Source organism: Megachile rotundata, chromosome 8 (genome assembly GCF_050947335.1).
Source record: "Megachile rotundata isolate GNS110a chromosome 8, iyMegRotu1, whole genome shotgun sequence".
NCBI classification, from domain to species: Eukaryota; Metazoa; Arthropoda; class Insecta; order Hymenoptera; family Megachilidae; genus Megachile; species Megachile rotundata.
Genome location: NC_134990.1, coordinates 14,471,661 through 14,492,047, shown reverse-complemented (window position 1 = coordinate 14,492,047; position 20,387 = coordinate 14,471,661). Strand labels below are relative to the sequence as shown.

The 20,387-nt window shown below is 38.4% G+C and overlaps 1 protein-coding gene across 21 annotated transcripts in view; it reads right to left on the bottom strand.

Moving 5' to 3' along the window:
* The window catches only part of Liprin-gamma (liprin protein kazrin), a 142,087-nt gene that overhangs the window by 1,828 nt on the left and 119,872 nt on the right, over positions 1-20,387 (bottom strand). For 7 of the 21 annotated variants that reach the window (XM_076534502.1, XM_076534488.1, XM_076534504.1 and 4 more), the window contains 10 exons: positions 20,061-20,267; positions 16,075-16,441; positions 11,882-11,971; positions 9,096-9,312; positions 8,556-8,844; positions 8,112-8,459; positions 7,932-8,055; positions 6,762-6,906; positions 3,314-3,503; positions 1,150-1,176 (listed from right to left, as the gene is read on the bottom strand). In XM_076534502.1, coding sequence (XP_076390617.1) covers positions 1,150-1,176; positions 3,314-3,503; positions 6,762-6,906; positions 7,932-8,055; positions 8,112-8,459; positions 8,556-8,844; positions 9,096-9,312; positions 11,882-11,971; positions 16,075-16,441; positions 20,061-20,267 — 2,004 coding nt within the window. The remainder of the gene's footprint in view (positions 1-1,149; positions 1,177-3,313; positions 3,504-6,761; positions 6,907-7,931; positions 8,056-8,111; positions 8,460-8,555; positions 8,845-9,095; positions 9,313-11,881; positions 11,972-16,074; positions 16,442-20,060; positions 20,268-20,387) is intronic. The other 14 variants (XM_076534494.1, XM_076534496.1, XM_076534508.1 and 11 more) reach the window with 12 other exon arrangements.

Genomic DNA, 20,387 nt, shown 5'->3' with positions numbered 1-20,387 from the left:
TTAAACATACTAGTCTTTCGTTTATAACTTATTACCACTTAAAAAAATTAATGTTATCATACAGAATCTCGTTACTCTTCTTTTAACATTAAAAATCGATGTTATTGATGTCAATGCGATGAGATTCAAATACGTCGCTGCGCAGCGGTCTCCGCGCATGCGCAGCAGTCTCCGCGCATGCGCAGTAAAGCGCGCATACTTCGAAAAAAGACTCCGAGCGTCACCTACTAATTTCCAATAATTTTCTTTAACAAAACTGATTCTACAAAAGCGTAAAGAGGTTGTAAATGTCGTTCGATGAATTACGGATCTAAAACTTGAATTTTCCGTGTAAATTCGACTAAGTTAAGCTCATGTTTGCGAATATCGCGAGATAGAATGTCTCTTAAAGTTTCTACGAGATACACGCTGCGAATCGTTTACAAGTTTTACAAGTACAGGGAGAGGTTTCTACGATAACAGGCGAGTCATTTTTTCCAAGAAAATACCATTCAAGATTCGACGAATGTCGCGCTCGTCGTACCAACGACGAAAGTTTGAGAAGAAGAATTTATTTTCGAGGTACGATCGAGATCGAGAGTCGTCTAAATTTCAGCGGAGTGAAAAATGTTGAAACCACTTCGCTAAAATTCAGATTCACGAGGAGACAACGAGATCGTACGATGTCTCTTCGAAGAAGATGAATATCTACGATGTTTCTATCGAAAACACGTAAGGTTCACATAGGTTGAAACTTTGAAAAAATATCGAACTTTGTTAAGAGACTATCTTGTCAAAAATTTAACCCTAGAGAAAGTGTTCGAGGGTTTACTTATCTAAGGAAGATTAGCACAGAAGAAATAAAAAATAGAGAAAAAAAATGGCTACTTTTTGACCCAAATTCCAGGGTTAACGAAATATTTTATAAATTCAAAGAAAATATTTAAAAAAAGCAATCAGTCCTTACGCATTTGTTTCTCAAAGTTTCCTCAAAGAATTCAAAGTTTAAAACTTGCGTAATTGTAAGTAAATTCATAGAGGAAACTTTGAGAGTCTCGCAAACTGAACTGTTAAAAAAAGAAGAGTTGATACACGCAGAGCGAAAGAAAGGATAAGTAAATACAGAAATATACATATACGTATATATAAATATATACATATATACCGAACCTTTTTCAAGTAAAGAAGGCTGCAGGTCTGCGACGATCCACAGGATGCAGGGACAATGATTAACGTTAGGTCGAGCTCATAGCTCACAGCTTTTAATCCTCGTCGGACAATTCTATGTTGCGGATACAGATACTCTCAAATTACATATTTCATTACTGCAAAATTTTCTATTTTTGGAATTTTTTATTTTTAGTACTTGAATGTTTATTTTGGATAGGTTCCTAAATAGCAGAATACTCAAACATCCAAGTTTCAGTATTTTAAGATTCAAATTTTAGTATTTTAGTATTTTACTATTTTAATATTTTAGTGTTTCCATATTTCACATTTCAACATTTTAGTATTTCAATATTTTAGTATTTCAATATTTCACATTTCAATATTTTACTATTTCAATATTTTAGTATTTCAATATTTCACATTTCAACATTTTAGTATTTCAATATTTTAGTATTTCAATATTTCACATTTCAATATTTTACTATTTCAATATTTTAGTATTTCAATATTTCACATTTCAACATTTTAGTATTTCAATTTTTCAATGTTTTAATGTTTCAATGTTTCAACATTTCAGTATTTCAATGTTTCAATGTCTCAATGTCTCAATGTCTCAATGTCTCAATGTTTCAATGTCTCAATGTTTCAATGTCTCAATGTTTCAATGTCTCAATGTTTCAATGTTTCAATGTCTCAATGTCTCAATGTTTCAATATTTCAATGTTTTAATATTTCAACATTTCAATGTTTCAGTAATTCAATTTTTCAATATTACAGTATTTGAACATTTCAATAATTTCAATTTCAACCATAGTTAAATTGTATTCTGTATTTCCGCAAGATGAAAATCGTCGTCGACAAGGATTAAACTTTCCAGGACATAATCGAAACGGGGAAATTATTTTTGATGGAATGCTGCTCGAGCGTCCTTACCTAAGCGATGCCATGCAATCGTGCCAATAAAAAATGAACCAAAAGAATATGTACAACCAAAATAAATCAATATGACAGCACTTATGAAATGTGCGTGATAGTCAATGATTGCTCGAATCATTCTTTAATAACATTCATTGTTTCAACAAACTCGAGCAATTATTGTGAACTTGTGATTATGTCAACGATGACTTTCTATATTTTTATAAATATACAAAATGTTTCATACAGAAAGTCACCTATGACGTGAATAATTAATCACGATTTTCGAGGCAGACTTCTTCCATTTATCTACTTCCAGTGTTAAATGTCACCATTTTGTTCAAACTGAATAGGTTCTATGTAGGAGTCTTTTGGATTCCTTACAATTGGATTTCTTGTGGATCTGACACGAGTTCATTGAGCAACGCTGAGTCAGCATCTTTCACTACGTACGCATTTCTTGGGAAACATGTGGGTCAAGGAGGTTCGTTCACTTCTACGTTTCAGATATTTCTGTAACATTGATTTCTCCAGATCCACTTCAGACAAAAGACTCCTATATTAGAAAGACACATATTCAATATTTTAACTCCCTCTTTACAATGTTATATATAATATATAAATATATAAATAATATGTAATATATAAATAAACAATACTGTGGTTATTTGATCAATTTTTGATACGTAGCATTTTTTATAAGTAATACTATGTATTAATTTGGAGAACCCAGGTATCAAATCCTGGAGCTTGAATTTCAGATAAATCAACTGCTAAAAGAATCCAAAATTCAGCTGCACATGTCCAGATCAATACTCAATACTTCATATGTGTCCAGATCAATACTAATTTTTGTTACGTAGCATTTTTGATACGTAACACCACGTATTAATTTGAAGAAGGTATCAAATCCTGGAGCTTGAACTCCACATAAATCAACTGCTAGAAGAATCCAAAATTCAGCTTCAAATGTATCCTGATCAGTACTCAATACTTCATACGTGTCCAGATCAATACCTCACATGTGTCCTACTATCTCTGCAACTGTAAATCCAATCAGTCTTACTTAAAAGAGTCCTACCCTCAAAAGAGCAGAATATGACTAAAATTCTTTTTACATTAAATAAAAATAGAAGAAGTCTGCCAAGAGGGTGCATCGTAACGTGAAAAATCGATAATAATACCACCGAGTTTCCGGTGCAGTGGTGAATGGACCAGAGGGTGTCTTTGAATCTATACGATACGTTACCCTGAGGCTGGATCTCCGTCTATCGACAGTTCCCGAGTGATTGGCGGTCATATGAAGGGCCGACAGGGAGCTCTGATGATGCTGAAGATGAAGGGCCCTGCTGCCACGACCGAGGCTACCGCCTGCGCTCACGGTGCTCATCGGACGACCCCCGGCTGTGCTGTTCCTCGGGACCACCTCCAGCTGACTTCTACACACACGCACACCACTCTACATGCACGCCTTTCTGCGTACACTCATCCTGACCGTTTATATCCACACACCTTGGTGACACCGCGGACACACACACGTTCGGCACGTTTTGCAGCGAACCTCTCTCCTTTTGGTACAATTGTACTTTCTCTATTTTAGTTTGTTAGGCAACATTTTGAGTGTTTTGATATATCATATGGTATACTTGTGATATGATATGATATACAAGATGTAGTTGTGACAAGAGCAATGTTAAATGATATACAAGATATACTTGTGACAAGAGCAACGTTAATTTTTATATTCAACTTCTGTGGTAATGTCTGTGATAATATTCAGTGGTAATATCATGGTGTGTAATTAAAGATTCCATATGAGATTCTTGTGATAACTCATGCGTTGAGTTTGTAGGGCACTCAAAATGTTTGAGGGATGTGAAACTAAGTGCCTTGCGAAGGGAAGGTGTACATGGAATTTGGGATAGTGTTCTGATAGTGAAATTGAGGAAATTGACTTGTTAACTCTATAGAGGAATTTTAGATTGATAAAATTGTAGAGTTGAATTTAATGGAATATACAAGGTGAATCAATGCGTCAATGTTGAGACCATACATCAATTTATGTCTGAAACGATGGTCTTGTAACTGAATAGTATAATTAGAATTGAGAGAAACAGCACAATAGTTCATATTTCTATGCCTTCGCTCTCCCAGCAAGTGTAACTATGGAAAGATATTTTGTATACATAGATCTCACCTTGTACACCAGTTCAAATTCAAAACAAAAATGTACAACGCAAGAAAAGTATGAAAGGAATGTCCTGTGCAGGTGGAGGGATCTGAACTTTTGGCACACAAAATTGATCGTGATTCAGTTAACATCTTATTGAACAGTGGCTCGCTGCAAGTGCTCAACGATAGAACGAGATGTATCATAATGAATATCTAGTTACAACATAAATATACATACACAAGCATTTTGTGCACCATCGATATAGAAGAATGTATAATAATATGATTTACTGAATACCACAGATCAGGGTTGATCCAGCGGATCAACCCGGCATCGTTGGCTATTCAATCAGTTGGATTAAACACCGAACAATCAAAAAATGTAAATATCAAAGTTGGCAAATCAGAAAAAGATGAAAGGAATCATAATGCACGCTGGTGTGATCCGTGATTCAATTCTCTTAAAAAATAAATTAATTAAATGTCTGATCAGTGCATGAAATTGTACAAAAAGATTTGAACTATCTTCTAAATAATAGAATGTACAAAGATGAATGATGAATTTTTGACAGTGAGATTTGATATGAATAGGATGGTTTGGTTAAACAGAACACGGATTACACCAGTATTACTAATATTAACGTGTGCTGTACATAGCGCAGTGCAGTGCAGGCGGCAGCTGTGGGCTACGGCTCAGCTATGAGAGACATTACCGATGGATCCGCGATCGAGTGGACTGCAGACCCAGCGAATCGCTGCGGTGCCGAGTACAATGTTTCAATAATGATAGTAATAATGATAATAAATTCCATCGAGTATACTGCATGTTTGTATATGTACATTATGTCGAGACTGCACTCAGGGCCGGCTTAACAGTAAATACGACAACGGGCGAAACCATTTTTGGCGAACCTTTAACAAAACTTTGTAAGCTCTTTCAGAGGAAAATTTCCAAATTTTTAATCTCCTACATTCTTACATTTTTAAATTCCTAAACTTCCAAATTTTTACATTCACAAATTTTATGCAAAGGTATTTTGCTAATCCCCTGAATTAGTTTACAGAAATTTCAATTGGCAACGCAATTTTTTTCATTGGAATAATAGAAGTATCAAGGTGCCCTCGAATAGCCCCGGGCCATCGCCCGTTTCGCCCGTATATTCCGCCGGCTCTGACTGTACTGTACTGTATATACGTGTGTGTATTCCCGATATATCCAAGTATGGCGTGTGTATTACGGATGAGTACTTATATACTAAACCAACCACGAGCAAACTTGACTGCTTCGGAAACCTGTTCTGTCCGTTTCGCAATCGAGATTACTCAGGCCAGCATGCACAGTTACCTCTTTGCAGTTATTATCTATCTCATCATGCGTTTCTGCATTGTTAATCGTTTCGGTGCTCGTCTCCTATGTTGGATTAGCTAAGGTCTCTTATGATATGTACGATGTCCGATGTCAGTTTGAAATGAACCGATTACTTTGTGTTTGAATAAATGATAGAAAATGATAGAGGAAGTCTGTCAGAGAACCTTGTAGATTTGATAACATTTTCTAACTAAAAAGGAAGCAAAGCATAGCTTGTAAAGTTAAGTCTTCCTCTACTTAGAAATGTGAACGGTTCATCGTTTGATTTGTCTTTCAAAAGCAGAATCGATGTCTTAATTCTAATCGTGATTAAATTCTAAATTACCCTTTCTTTAATTCTTGATTATATACAATTTCCCGATAATATGTTTCTATTAAAAATGCTTCAACGGAAGCGGAAATTTTGATCTTAATCAACGCTAGTGCAAGTTACCTATTTTTTAAGCTCGCCCGATTGCTATTTACAGTCAATTAGATATTCTCCCGAATTTGAACGAACATTTTCAATGATGGATCAAAAGTGGAAACCCTGAAAAATTGAGGCCTATCGAGTAATTTCACAATAACCTATAAAGCTAAACTGCAAACTCTTCGTGGACTTACGTGTATATCTATTAGTAACCATTGTAAAATTTCTGAAGACTAGAAGTAACGTTGTAAATAGTTATCGCGTCGTTTTTATGCGTACAAACACGGATGATATACACTTCTGTTTTCTTCGTGTAGATAATTGACAAGTATCTCAGCGATATATTCTCTAAAATAGCTTTTTCTATGGAACACCGTAGATCCATGAATTTCTCTATCGGTATGAAACGATTACTTCATCGCTCGTTTGCAAATTATACTCATAAGCGATTTCCCTTTAAAGTATACCGATAAGCCATAATATTAATTGTCAAATGTGTCTGTTTTGAGTCATCGAATCTACCTTAATATATATTTGTCCCAGCCTGAAAGAGAGTATCGCAAATAATATCCCATTGTAAAAAGAAACTTAAGGTACTCTCTTTCGAGCGAGAACTTAAATGAGAGCTCGAAGACGATGAATTGTGTTTTGCGACGTCGATCTCGTTTATTGCTAACGAGGTACGACGTTTATGTCGATTAGTGAGCGTTGTCCAATGTGGCCTCTGGATGATAGTAGACTGAGTACCTTGCTGGAACGACGAGGGCTTCCAATTCGGCGGTCAGGTGTCGTCTGATCATGTGCTTTGCTGGTGGTATACCCAGGGCAGTGGCCATCGTGTCGCCGGTGAATGATGGTTCTAGCACGACGAGAGCACCATGCACGCCTGAATCTGTTTTGCAAAAATATTTATTTTACCACTATTATAATTTAATTACATAAAAGTATTACAAGATACCATAGCTGATTTTACTCATGATCAATTACAGTTTCAATTTACAGTTTCAAGTCTGATGTAGCTATGTAACCTATTTATTAACATTGATGATATGATTACACTTATGGTTTATCAATCTTAAGTTTCAAGTCTGATGAACATAGCTATGTAACCTATTTATTAACATTGATGATATGATTCTCCTCATGGTTGATCAATTTTAAGTTTCAAGTCTGATGAACATAGCTATGTAACCTATTTATTAACACTGTTGATATGATTCTCCTCATGGTTGATCAATTTTAAGTTTCAAGTCTGATGAACATAGTTATGTAACCTATTTATTAACACTGTTGATATGATTCTCCTCATGGTTGATCAATTTTAAGTTTCAAGTCTGATGAACATAGCTATGTAACCTATTTATTAACACTGTTGATATAATTCTCCTCATGGTTGATCAATTTTAAGTTTCAAGTCTGATGAACATAGCTATGTAACCTATTTATTAACACTGTTGATATGATTCTCCTCATGGTTGATCAATTTTAAGTTTCAAGTCTGATGAACATAGTTATGTAACCTATTTATTAACACTGTTGATATGATTCTCCTCATGGTTGATCAATTTTAAGTTTCAAGTCTGATGAACATAGCTATGTAACCTATTTATTAACACTGTTGATATGATTCTCCTCATGGTTGATCAATTTTAAGTTTCAAGTCTGATGAACATAGCTATGTAACCTATTTATTAACACTGTTGATATGATTCTCCTTATGGTAGATCAATTTTAAGTTTCAAGTCTGATGAACATACATATGTAATCCATTTATTAAAATTTATAATGTAACATGACAAGTTTTGAAGTCTACAAAGTCTGATAAAATTTCATAACAGAAAAGTGTTACGAAACTATACTTGTAGCACATCAATTCAAAGCTGAAAGTCTAAGGAAAATGACTACATATTCATATACCTTTCAAATTCTCTGCGTATTCAGTTAGATCAATATTCCTAGCCCACCGAATGAACCTCTGATTCGTCCAAACCAAAGGATCCGTGTCAACCTGCTCACACTGATGTCTCCTCACAGCAAGTGCCTGTGGAAACCCAAGATATATCTCATGTTACAAAGTTCGACTAAGCAACAAAGTACCTGACGATCATAGTTGAGCATCCGCAACAGATGAATGCCGTGCACGATGCTGGCCTGATGAAACTTTCTGGTCACACCGAGTAACTTCTCCAGTTCTTTTTTGCTGAGATGATCGAGCATCCGTGCGTCCACCATATTGGTAGCGAAACTTTCGGAATACTGAGCGAGACCAAGGTCGGGTAACCATTCAGAGCTGACCCAGGTGTGACCCAGTTGTGCGATGCACGGATAACGAACGAGACTTGGGTGCCGATGTTCCTCGATGGCTAAACGCAACTTTTTCCTGTGGAGAGGGTGCGTTACTCCTAGTCCCGCTTCCAATTCTGCGTCGCTCAGCTCCAGCAAGACCTGCAGATTGTTAATAAGAATTAATAAACGTTGAATGACAAATTTGATGAAAGTTACGCTAGCTAGGTTTACAGTAAAAAGGTTTATATGACTTACTTTTCCAGACTTAACATTTTCAGCGCACCGCGGTCCATACTGTGGCATTCCAAGGGCTACTTCTAACCAAGCGAGGACAGTGGGTGCCCTCCACCGCTCCATAGGCACGGATGCAGCTTCTCTGAGTAAACGAAGCTTCTCGGCATAGCCTTCCTCCGTAAGGGGCGACCATGATCGATAAGGATCAAATCCGTCCGAGCCCTCGTTACTTCCGCTTCCTCCACTCGAATTATTGGCTGCTTTTCGATGTCGCGAACGAGCGAACACTCTGAAAATCGACACGACAAGACTGTCTTTGAGCTAGGAAGATGCTGTACATTACTGTGAAACCATTTAGGCTGCAAAATCAATAATCTTAGATAGTTAAGTTTGCACTTGTTTCTTTGGGACTCTGATGAAGTACTGCATGATAAGATTGAGGATCTTAAGAGAACTGATAAGATACCTTGAGGATTAAGGTGAACTTCACTGTTTCTTTCGTTTACAAATTTTCAGAGAAATGAGTTATGCACTCAATCAGCTAAGAATTGCAACTCTTACCTAGAAATGGATCCCCACGTGCCTCCACGAGTGGCGGACGATCTCGAATGCGCAGCAGGCGCAGCGATAGGCGTGCTCTGTTTGTTCCTTCTAGGTTCAGACTCCAAAGGACTCGATAACTGTTCCACAGATCTTGACAACGACGAGTTGTCCATGGACCTGGAGAACGCGTTCAGAGGCGACAGCGTGGGACTGCAGTCCTTCGGTGTAGTCGCTGCTGAAAACACAACATGATTTATGAAGTCAGGATTCCTATACTCTATTAAATATTGTGGAAGCTTGATTATGCTTCTAGGATAAGTAGTTCTCCCTCGGCACCAGAAAACGCATTTCTGGTTAGGTTATTGTTACGACAGTTGATGCAACATAAAGAACATACAGCTCTGTTTGTTACTGTGAGACTTGAGGGCGATTTAATTTTTTTTATTGCAAGTATTGGTTTTGGGGAGTTGGGGATTTTGGGGATTTTGGGGATTTTGGGGATTTCTGGGATTTTTGGGACTGCAAGGATTTTGGGAATTTGGGGCTTTGGGGATTTGGGACTTTGGGGATTTGGGACTTTGGGGATTTGGGACTTTGGGGATTTGGGACTTTGGGGATTTGGGACTTTGGAGAGTTGGTACTTTGGAGAGTTGGGACTTTGGGGATTTGGGACTTTGGAGAGTTGGGACTTTGGGGATTTGGGACTTTGGAGAGTTGGGACTTTGGAGAGTTGGGACTTTGGGGATTTGGGACTTTGGAGAGTTGGGACTTTGGGGATTTGGGACTTTGGGGATTTGGGACTTTGGAGAGTTGGGACTTTGGGGATTTGGGACTTTGGAGAGTTGGGACTTTGGAGAGTTGGTACTTTGGAGAGTTGGGACTTTGGGGATTTGGGACTTTGGAGAGTTGGGACTTTGGGGATTTGGGACTTTGGGGATTTGGGACTTTGGAGAGTTGGTACTTTGGAGAGTTGGGACTTTGGGGATTTGGGACTTTGGAGAGTTGGGACTTTGGGGATTTGGGACTTTGGAGAGTTGGGACTTTGGAGAGTTGGGACTTTGGAGAGTTGGGACTTTGGGGATTTGGGACTTTGGGGATTTGGGACTTTGGAGAGTTGGGACTTTGGAGAGTTGGGACTTTGGAGAGTTGGGACTTTGGGGATTTGGGACTTTGGAGAGTTGGGACTTTGGGGATTTGGGACTTTGGAGAGTTGGGACTTTGGAGAGTTGGGACTTTGGGGATTTGGGACTTTGGAGAGTTGGGACTTTGGGGATTTGGGACTTTGGGGATTTGGGACTTTGGAGAGTTGGGACTTTGGAGAGTTGGGACTTTGGAGAGTTGGGACTTTGGAGAGTTGGGACTTTGGGGATTTGGGACTTTGGAAAGTTGGAACTTTGGAGAGTTGGGACTTTGAAGAGTTGGGACTTTGGAATTCTGCAGTGTTGGGACTTTGGAGAGTTGGAGATTTTGGGGATTTTGGAAATTTAAGGATTGTGGGGACTTGGAACTTTGAACACTTGGGAATTCAGAGATTTGGGGTTTTGGGATCTTGGGATTTTTTGGAGAGTTGGGATTTTAAGGACTTAGTACTTTATGGACTTAGTATTCTGGAGTCTCAGTACTTTGAAGACTTAGTACTTTTGGGAATTCAGTATTTTAGGGACTTATTACATTGAGGACTTGGGATTTTGAGGATTTAGGATCATCAGAACTTAGACATTTGAAGACTTGAAGATTTGGTGACTTCGAACATTAGGAACTTGGAATCTTGAGAATTTTGTGACTCAAAAATTCGATGTCCTCAGGATTTATTAATTTGAAAGTTTGAAAATTTCAAGACACAGAAATGTCAAAACTTGTGAATTTAGGATTAGTGAATTGTTACAATGTGAACATTTAGGAATGTGAAGATTGTAGAGCTTTGAAAATAGGAGGTTTAAAGAACTGGGGACTTGGAGGCTTAAAAATGTAAAGACATACGAATTTCAGAACTTGTGTATTTGCATCTTGTAAATTCGTACAAAATGAAGATTTAGATATTTAGAAATAGAGGGTATAATGATTTAGGTTCACAGAGACTCGATAACTTTGGTTCTTGAGAATATGTACGTACAATATATGTTTTGGAGACTTCAGACATAAGATTTGGAGATTGGAAATAAACTTAAAAAAAATGAAGGAAATTCAAGGAAATTCGTATACACAGAAACTCGAAAAAGAAATAGAAAAGTCATAAACCAGTAAAATCTGTAAACTTGAAAAAGTACAATCTGAGTAGCAAAGTGAACAGCACCTGTGCCATTCGAGTGCACACACTGTCCGGATATTACCAAATGATTGACCGCAACACGTGCATGCGCATGCATCACCTTCAATATTAACTTTCAATATTAATTACCGTCTGCACAATTTCCACAGACTAGCAAATTAATAACAAACGACGACGTAATCAATTACCGCTGTTTATCCTCTCGAAACAGTTCCCACACACAAATATGCATACACAACACGGGTTAACAGAGTTACAAAGAGATCTCTCTGAAAAATTCGACCGCATTTCCTCTCGAAATATCTGTTGAATTTTTCTCCGCAGCGAAAGATCCAAGCAACTTTTCGATCAAAAGCAGAGATATTATTCGTTCGTAAATAGACAGGTAGAGAAAATAGAAAGAAACACAGAGATAGAGTAAAGAGAGATAAGAAAAGAGAGAAACACACAGATGCAGAGGAATCCTCTGGACGAAAGGATGATGAAGAAACGGTAAAGGAGACGACGATCAGCGATTTTATGTTTGGACACTTACACTGGTACATGTGGGATGGTGCAATGGAGGATACCACGGAGATGCTGTCCATGTCGAGACCGCTTCCCTCGACCGTAATTGTCGGTGTGCCTGCGCGGAAATATATCAAGTAAAAAAAAAAGTGTTTTTCACGAGGATCCGATGTCAACCCTCGTATTTCTTTTTCCAATCAAAATCAGAACTTTTTGTTGCATTTTTGATCGAACTTGATGGATGAGATTTTTCAGATTCATTGTCCCTTGGATACTGCTTTTACACGTTTTATTGCAGGATTTTAGTGTTATATGGCACGTCTGCTTGTTCTTTATGTTGCACGTTATTGGAATGTTCTTAAACGTTATTGAAATATTTTTTAATCGTTAATTGACGTTATGAATTTATTATTGATTCTACTACGCGTGTAAAATTCGAGTAAAGTTGATCACGAAGTACGAGTGCGTCAAGGGTAAGTTAAGGGTGCGTCACGAGTATTGTCAGTGCGTCAAGGGTGCTTCAGGAGTATTATCAGTGCATCACGAGTACGTCAAGGGTGCGTCATGATTACTGTAAGTGCGTCGAGGGTGCGTCACGACTACTACAAGTGCGTCAGCTGTATTATTAGTGCGCCGCGAGTACTATCGGTGCATTAAGAGTGCGTCACGTGCACAATCGGTGCGCCAAGGGTGCGTCAATGTGCGTCACGGGTACTGTAACTGCGTCGAGGGTGCGTCACGAATACTATAAGTGCGTCGGCTGTATTATTAGTGCGTCACGAGTACTATCGATGCGTCAAGAGTGCGTCACGAGTACAGTGCGTGCGTCAAGGGTGCGTCACGAGTACTGTAAGTGCGTCAAGAGTGCGTTACGGCTACTATAAGTGCGTCAGCTGTATTATTAGTGCGTCAAGGGTGCGTCACGAGTACTATCGGTGCGTCAAGAGTGCGTCACGAGCACAATCGGTGCGTCAAGGGTGCGTCGCGGTTACTGTAAGTGCGTCAAGAGTGCGTCACGAGTACTATCGGTGCGTCAAAGGTGCGTCACAAGTACTGTAAGTGCGTCACGAGTGCGTCACGAGTACTATAAGTGCGTCAATGGTGCGTCGCGAGTACTGTAAGTGCGTCAAGAGTGCGTCACGGCTACTATAAGTGCGTCAGCTGTATTATTAGTGCGTCAAGGGTGCGTCACGAGTACTATCGGTGCGTCAAGAGTGCGTCACGGGCACAATCGGTGCGTCAAGGGTGCGTCGCGAGTACTGTAAGTGCGTCAAGGGTGCGTCACGAGTATTCTAAGTGCGCCAAGGATGTGTCCCGAGTACAGTAAGTGCGTCAAAGGTGCGTCACAAGGACTGTAAGTGCGTCAGGGGTGCGTCACGAGTGCAATACGTGCGTCAGGTGTGCGTCACGAGTGCTGTAAGTGCGTCAGGGGTGCGCCACGACTACCATAAGTGCGTCACGAGTGCGTCATCACTGCGTCACGAGTGATATGAAGGCGTCATCAGTGCGTCATCAGTGCGTCACCAGTGCGTCAAAATAGTGCAAAGATATAATTACCAACAATACCCTGCGTAAACGAATCGAAATCAATCGAGTTAACAATTAATAGTTGATTATAACGGTTCATCGCTAAAACATGCACATATTTAACCGACTCATCGACCCACAGACGAATTATAATCATTAACGAGCCGAGATTGAATCAGTGTTCGACTAATCGCGTTTAATAATAACAATAATCGGGACCGGTATATTTCATGAAAGTATAATTAAAATACGGTGGCGGTACCGAACAGCTGTTTGCCCAGAAAATAATGTTTCGCTTTAAAATTCATGGCGCTGCCATGAAATATGCAGCCCGCGTATTTCATGTCTGACCACGCTCGATTGTCCTAAGGCAAATCGATCAATCCGTTTTAATGCACCGACACGGCAAACGGCTGAATAATATACGAAGGAAACGCGCTCGATTAGCGCACCACCTACGTTCGACTAACACTCGTGGTTGATGGAACCTATCAAATCCTTTTTTCCCTTTCTTTATTCCGCCGACTCTCCAACGACGGATGCACCGTAATGCGCTTTAACCGGGCGATTAATCTTACCGCTTCTTGTACAGTCAACAGCAAATCTGACCTTTCCTGGGGAAAATATCGCGACTGGGTGCGTAATATTTGTGTACGTCGCTAGTTTACACGGAATATTTTATTTTTCGAGGGTTTGTGGATGTGTCGGATGGGGATGTGGACTTTTCGAGAGGTGTGCGTTTAGGAATATAGCAATTTTCTGGTCTAGGGACGTGGGTCTAGGTTCTGGGTAATAGGAGGGACGTGGGATATGCGTGTGGGTATCGGGAAATTTGGAGGTATAGAGGCAGAAGATTTTTAGATAGGATGATGGGATTGGAGGTGTTGGGGTGTGGTTTTGGGAGTTCGCGATGTTGGGATTTTGGGACGGTGGGACTTGGAGAGGGTGGAACCTAGGTATGGTGATATTTAGGGAAGGTGGGATCTGGAGAAGATTGAATTTGGGGATGATGGTAGCTTGGTAAGGTGAGATCTGGGGAAGGTGGGATCTGAGGAAGGTGGGATCTGAGGAAGGTGGGATCTGGAGAAGGTGGGATCTAGGGAAGATTGAATTTGGGGAAGGTGGTATCTTGGGAAGTTGGGATCCTGGGATGGTGGGATCTGAGGAAGGTAGGATCTGAGGAAGGTGGGATCTGGAGAAGGTGGGATCTAGGGAAGATTGAATTTGAGGAAGATGGTATCTTGCGAAGGTGGGATTCTGGGATGGTGGGATCTGGGGAAGGTGGAATCTAGGGACGGTGGAATTTGAGAAAAGTGGAATATGGAGAAGGTGGGATCTAGGGAAGATTGAATTTGAGGAAGGTGGTATCTTGGGAAGGTGCGATCCTGGGATGGTGGGATCTGGAGAAGGTGGAATCTGAGAAAAGTGGGATTTGAGGAAAGTGGAATCTGGGGAAGATTGAGTCTGGAAAAGGTGGAATCTAGGGACGGTGGGATCTGGGAAAATTGGGATTTGGAGAAGGTGGAATCTGGAAGACGTAGAATCTAGTAAAAGTGGAATATGAAGAAGGTGGAATCTAGAAACGATAGGATCTCAAACCTTAACATTCAAAAAGTTTGTGTATCTCAACATCTTAAAAAAGATCAATCTCAAGAAAGCGTACGTTGCACTCGAGTGTACCTAAATGCAACTGTAGTTACATATGTTCCACAGCGTCGGTGCTGTGATGAATAATAACGACTATATCATACTTTAAAGAAATGATTCAGGATCCCTACGCATACCAGGCATTCTAACTGATGCACAATGAAAGTATGAACTAATAGGACAAATTCAGAACACATTTCCTTATTTACTATTTAAATTCTTTTTATATACTACATAATATTATCGGTGTCCAAATCGATCAACTCTAAATTATACATACTCTGTACTGTTTGCTCATTTATATACTCTACATTCACAAAAACTGTATTTGTATATTATTAATAGTAATAGTCAATGCACATGATCATTATAGTAATCTTTAATTAATATAGTAATTATTCTGTTAGCTGTACATCATTAGACTGCGGATGTTCACGTATTATTTGAATTGAAAGTGCAACTAAATTTTATCAAAATGAATTACACAATTTTACAGAGTTCAACAAATGCTCTCCATTTGCCTCCACACATCAATTTGATATAGGTACTTGAGTGAAGTAGCCTTACACGTATGTACAAACACTGCAAACCAGACAGCAGTAACAATTAACACTTGTGATGCTACCTGCTACGTTATCTACATATGGATTTATTGCAAAATACCTTTTAGTTAATTATAACTTAAAGATGTCAGTCAGATGTCAGATCTAACTATACACCTCTTGTATCATCTTCATATCTCATCATATACATCTTCTATTATCATACATTCAGACCTCCATATAAATTTCCCATTTATATTTTTCAAAATAATTATCACATTTATATTTTCCAAAATAATTATCACATTTATATTTTTCTGGTTCAAAATAATGTACCTACTATGAACTCCACAAGAGTTCCTAAACTATAACCTCTTGAAGTCACCTTTTGAATTCCAACCCCCTACATATCATCAACATCCCCAGTCTAATTATCAGTTCGAGTTGATCGATTTCAAAATAGTACTAAAACGTTTTAAAATAGATAAGAATTTGAAACACGAACTTTTCTTACCGTCCGTGGTCGAATCGGAAAGGTTTCCACCGACGCTGGTCGCCCCTCCGCTCTCCCGATCGCTGGACCCCCGTACACCACTGTCAGCGCTGCAGCTTCCTCGATCACCAGCCTGTCCACCGGAGGATCCGGCGCCGGCCGCGTTCCCCACGTTCCCGACACTCACTCCCAGTTCGGTGCTTCCCAACGGCGGCTGAGAATTCATATGAGGGATGATACCGCAACCACCGCCCCCGCTGCTGCTTCCGGCGCCCGGCGTTGCTGCCCCATTCACGCTACCCCTCGGGAACGAGACCAAGGATTCCTGGTCGCTCAAGCAGATTCCGCCTCCTCCTCTTTCCGCCAATTGACGCTGCAACTGCACCAACACTTTTTCTGTGAGGTGAATTCTTTCTGGTATCTTTTGGAGGAGGGTGAAGAGGTGAGGTGATCTGCGTTTGTTAGAGTAGAGGACTTTGTTACGGGATTTATTATAGGATTTATTATATTATTGCTGTGTCATATTTTAAATACTAGATTTTTAGTTCTGTTATTTTATGTTATTTTTGAGGTTTGTGGATGATATTTGTATTGCAACAATATATGTTTCAAGGTATGTTATTTTATAGGATTTATTATAGTATTGCTGTGTCATATTTTAAATACTAGTTTAGTAATACTAGTTTTTTAATTCTGTTATTTTATGGTATTTTTGAGGTTTGTGGATGATATTTGTATTACAACAATATATGTTTCAAGGTATGTTATTTTATAGGATTTATTATATTATTGCTGTGTCATATTTTAAATACTAGTTTAGTAATACTAGTTTTTTAATTCTATTATTTTATGGTATTTTTGAGGTTTGTGGATGATATTTGAGTTGCAATAATATATGTTTCAAGGTATGTTTTAATGAGTGCACTGGGTAGTGACATATGAGGGTAACATATGTGGAATATGCACTTTTCTGAATTGTGTCATTACTCACTAATAAAATATGTATTGAAATCAGGTGTCAGTGGACTTCAACCCTTAAATACATTATATTACAGTACTACAACATACATTTCTAATTTTTGCTCCACTGCAAGAATTATTTTAAAGTGTATAACTGAGTGACGTATGAAGTTGCAGAAGGGTAACATATGTGAAATATTCGCTTCTCTGAACAGTATTATTATTCACTAATAAAATATGTATTGAAACCAGGTGTCAGTGGACTTCAACCCTTAAATACATTATATTACAGTACTACAACATTCATTTTTAATTTTTGCTCCACTGCAAGAATTATTTTAAAGTGTATAACTGAGTGACGTATGAAGTTGCAGAAGTATAACATATGTGAAATATACGCTTTTCTGAACAGTATTATTATTCACTAATAAAATATGTATTGAAATCAGGTGTCAGTGGACTTCAACCCTTAAATACATTATATTTCAGTACTACAACATTCATTTTTAATTTTTGCTCCACTGCAAGAATTATTTTAAAGTGTATAACTGAGTGACGTATGAAGTTGCAGAAGGGTAACATATGTGAAATGTACACTCCTCTGAACAGTATTATTATTCACTAATAAAATATGTATTGAAATCAGGTGTCAGTGGACTTCAACCCTTAAATACATTATATTTCAGTACTACAACATTCATTTTTAATTTTTGCTCCACTGCAAGAATTATTTTAAAGTGTATAACTGAGTGACGTATGAAGTTGCAGAAGAGTAACATATGTGAAATATACACATGTTTGAATTGTATCATCATCCACTAATAAAATATGTATTAAAATCAAGTCTCACTGCACTTCAACCCTTAAATACATAATATTGCAGTAGTGTAACGTACATTTTTAATTTTTTCTCTACTGCAACAACTATTTTAAAGTGTATACTGAGTGACATATGAAGTTGTAGAAGAGTAACATATGTGAAATATACACATGTTTGAATTGTATCATCATCCACTAATAAAATATGTATTAAAATCAAGTCTCACTGCACTTCAACCCTTAAATACATAATATTGCAGTAGTGTAACATACATTTTTAATTTTTTCTCTACTGCAACAACTATTTTAAAGTGTATACTGAGTGACATATGAAGTTGTAGAAGAGTAACATATGTGAAATATACACATGTTTGAATTGTATCATCATCCACTAATAAAATATGTATTAAAATCAAGTCTCACTGCACTTCAACCCTTAAATACATAATATTGCAGTAGTGTAACATACATTTTTAATTTTTTCTCTACTGCAACAACTATTTTAAAGTGTATACTGAGTGACATATGAAGTTGCAGAAGAGTAACATATGTGAAATATACACATGTTTGAATTGTATCATCATCCACTAATAAAATATGTATTAAAATCAAGTCTCACTGCACTTCAACCCTTAAATACATAATATTGCAGTAGTGTAACATACATTTTTAATTTTTTCTCTCCTGCAACAACTGTTTTAAAGTACATATGAAATGACATATGAAGCTGCAAGTATGTAACATATGTGAAATATATTTTTCAATTGTATCACCTAGTAATAAACTATAATATAACGAAGTAAGCTATGTAATGAAGTAAATAGAATTTAGAAAGTACCTACACGAACCTATATTAATAATAACAGTATAAAACATAGACTAAAATATTTGATAAACCCTAACAGCAAAGGTAGTTAAGGGCAAATCGGGTGTTCAAAATATTGGACAGCGGATCGATATAATGTGATTACGAGCAGTTAGGTAAGAAGCATCTCTTGGCTCGTACATGCAATTACTCGGAGGGTGAGTCTGCTTTGAGCCCTCAAATTGTCCTCGACGGTGTGCATAAACGAGCCTCCTACGGTTAACGAGTTTAAAACTGATGGCTCGAGGGCTACTTTGGAACGCGTTCGAATCACGCACCTCACCAAATTTACATACCTTTCTACTTTTGCTAATCCATTTCGACTCTTCATTACATTTATGGCTGAGTGTAAATTTTACGGATTTTGGAATTTTGCATATTTGAGGATTTAGGAAATTGGAAATTTGGAGTTTTGGGGAATTTAGGGATTTGGGAAATTGAGAGGTGGAGTTTTGGGGGTGTAGGTATTTGGGAGATTTGAAGTTGGGGTTCTGGAAATTTAGGGATTTGAGAAATTTGGGGAACTGGAGATGTGGACAAGTGGGAATTTGGAGACGTAGCGATTTGGAAGTTTAGAGTTTTGGGGAATTTAGGGATTTGGGGAATTGAGAATATGGGCAGGTGGAGTTTTGGAGGAGCAGGGATTTGGGAGATTTGAAGTTGGGGTTCTGGAAATTTAGGGATTTGAGAAATTTGGGCAACTGGAGATGTGGACAAGTGGGAATTTGGAGACGTAAGGATTTGGAAGTTTAGAGTTTTGGCGAATTTAGGGATTTGGGGAATTGAGAATATGGGCAGGTGGAGTTTTGGAGGAGCAGGGATTTGGGAGATTTGAAGTTGGAGTTCTGGAAATTTAGGGATTTGAGAAATTTGGGGAACTGAAGATGTGGGCAAGTGGGAATTTGGAGACGTAGGGATTTGGAAGTTTAAAGATTTGGGGAATTTGAAAATGAAATTGTGAAAATTTAGAAATGTAGAGAATTGTGAATATAGGCATAAATTTGAGGATTTTTAGAATGAAGCTGTAACTTACTGCCTTGAAAAATGAATACAAATTTTAAATTCGCAAAAACACAAATCTTTGAAGATATTTGTCTTCAAACAGAAGAGTCTTCACACAAAATGATTTGATAAAAGAAGGTGTTCGATCAGTTAGAGTGCATAATAAGGCAGAAATGAAGCTGTAACTTACTGCCTTAAAAAATGAATACAAATTTTAAATTCGTAAAAACACAAATCTTTGAAGAGATTTGTCTTCAAACAGAAGAGTCTTCACACAAAATAATTTGATAAAAGAAGGTGTTCGATCAGTTAGAGTGCATAATACCTAACTAGAAGGTTACAAAGAGCGTACCTCTTTTATGGTCGCGTGTGCGTGCGAAAGGGCGGCTTCTTTGTCAGCCAAACTAGCCGCTAGGCTGAGACTTCGATCGGCTTCGTCCCTTGCCGCCCTTAAAAGACTCCAACGTTCCCTTTCCCTTTCCCGTTCCCGTTCCTCCGAAGGTATGCCGACTCCTTGCTGCTGAAGGCGTCCTAAGGTCGCCTCGTTCTCCCGCATCCGCTGTAATCAACGGTCAAAGAGACCCATATCCGGGCAGTAACTCCGCCCGAGACCACCACCGTTTAACAATGCATGCACCATGCGTACTAACTGTAAAACAGCTACCCTTTCAGACGTCCG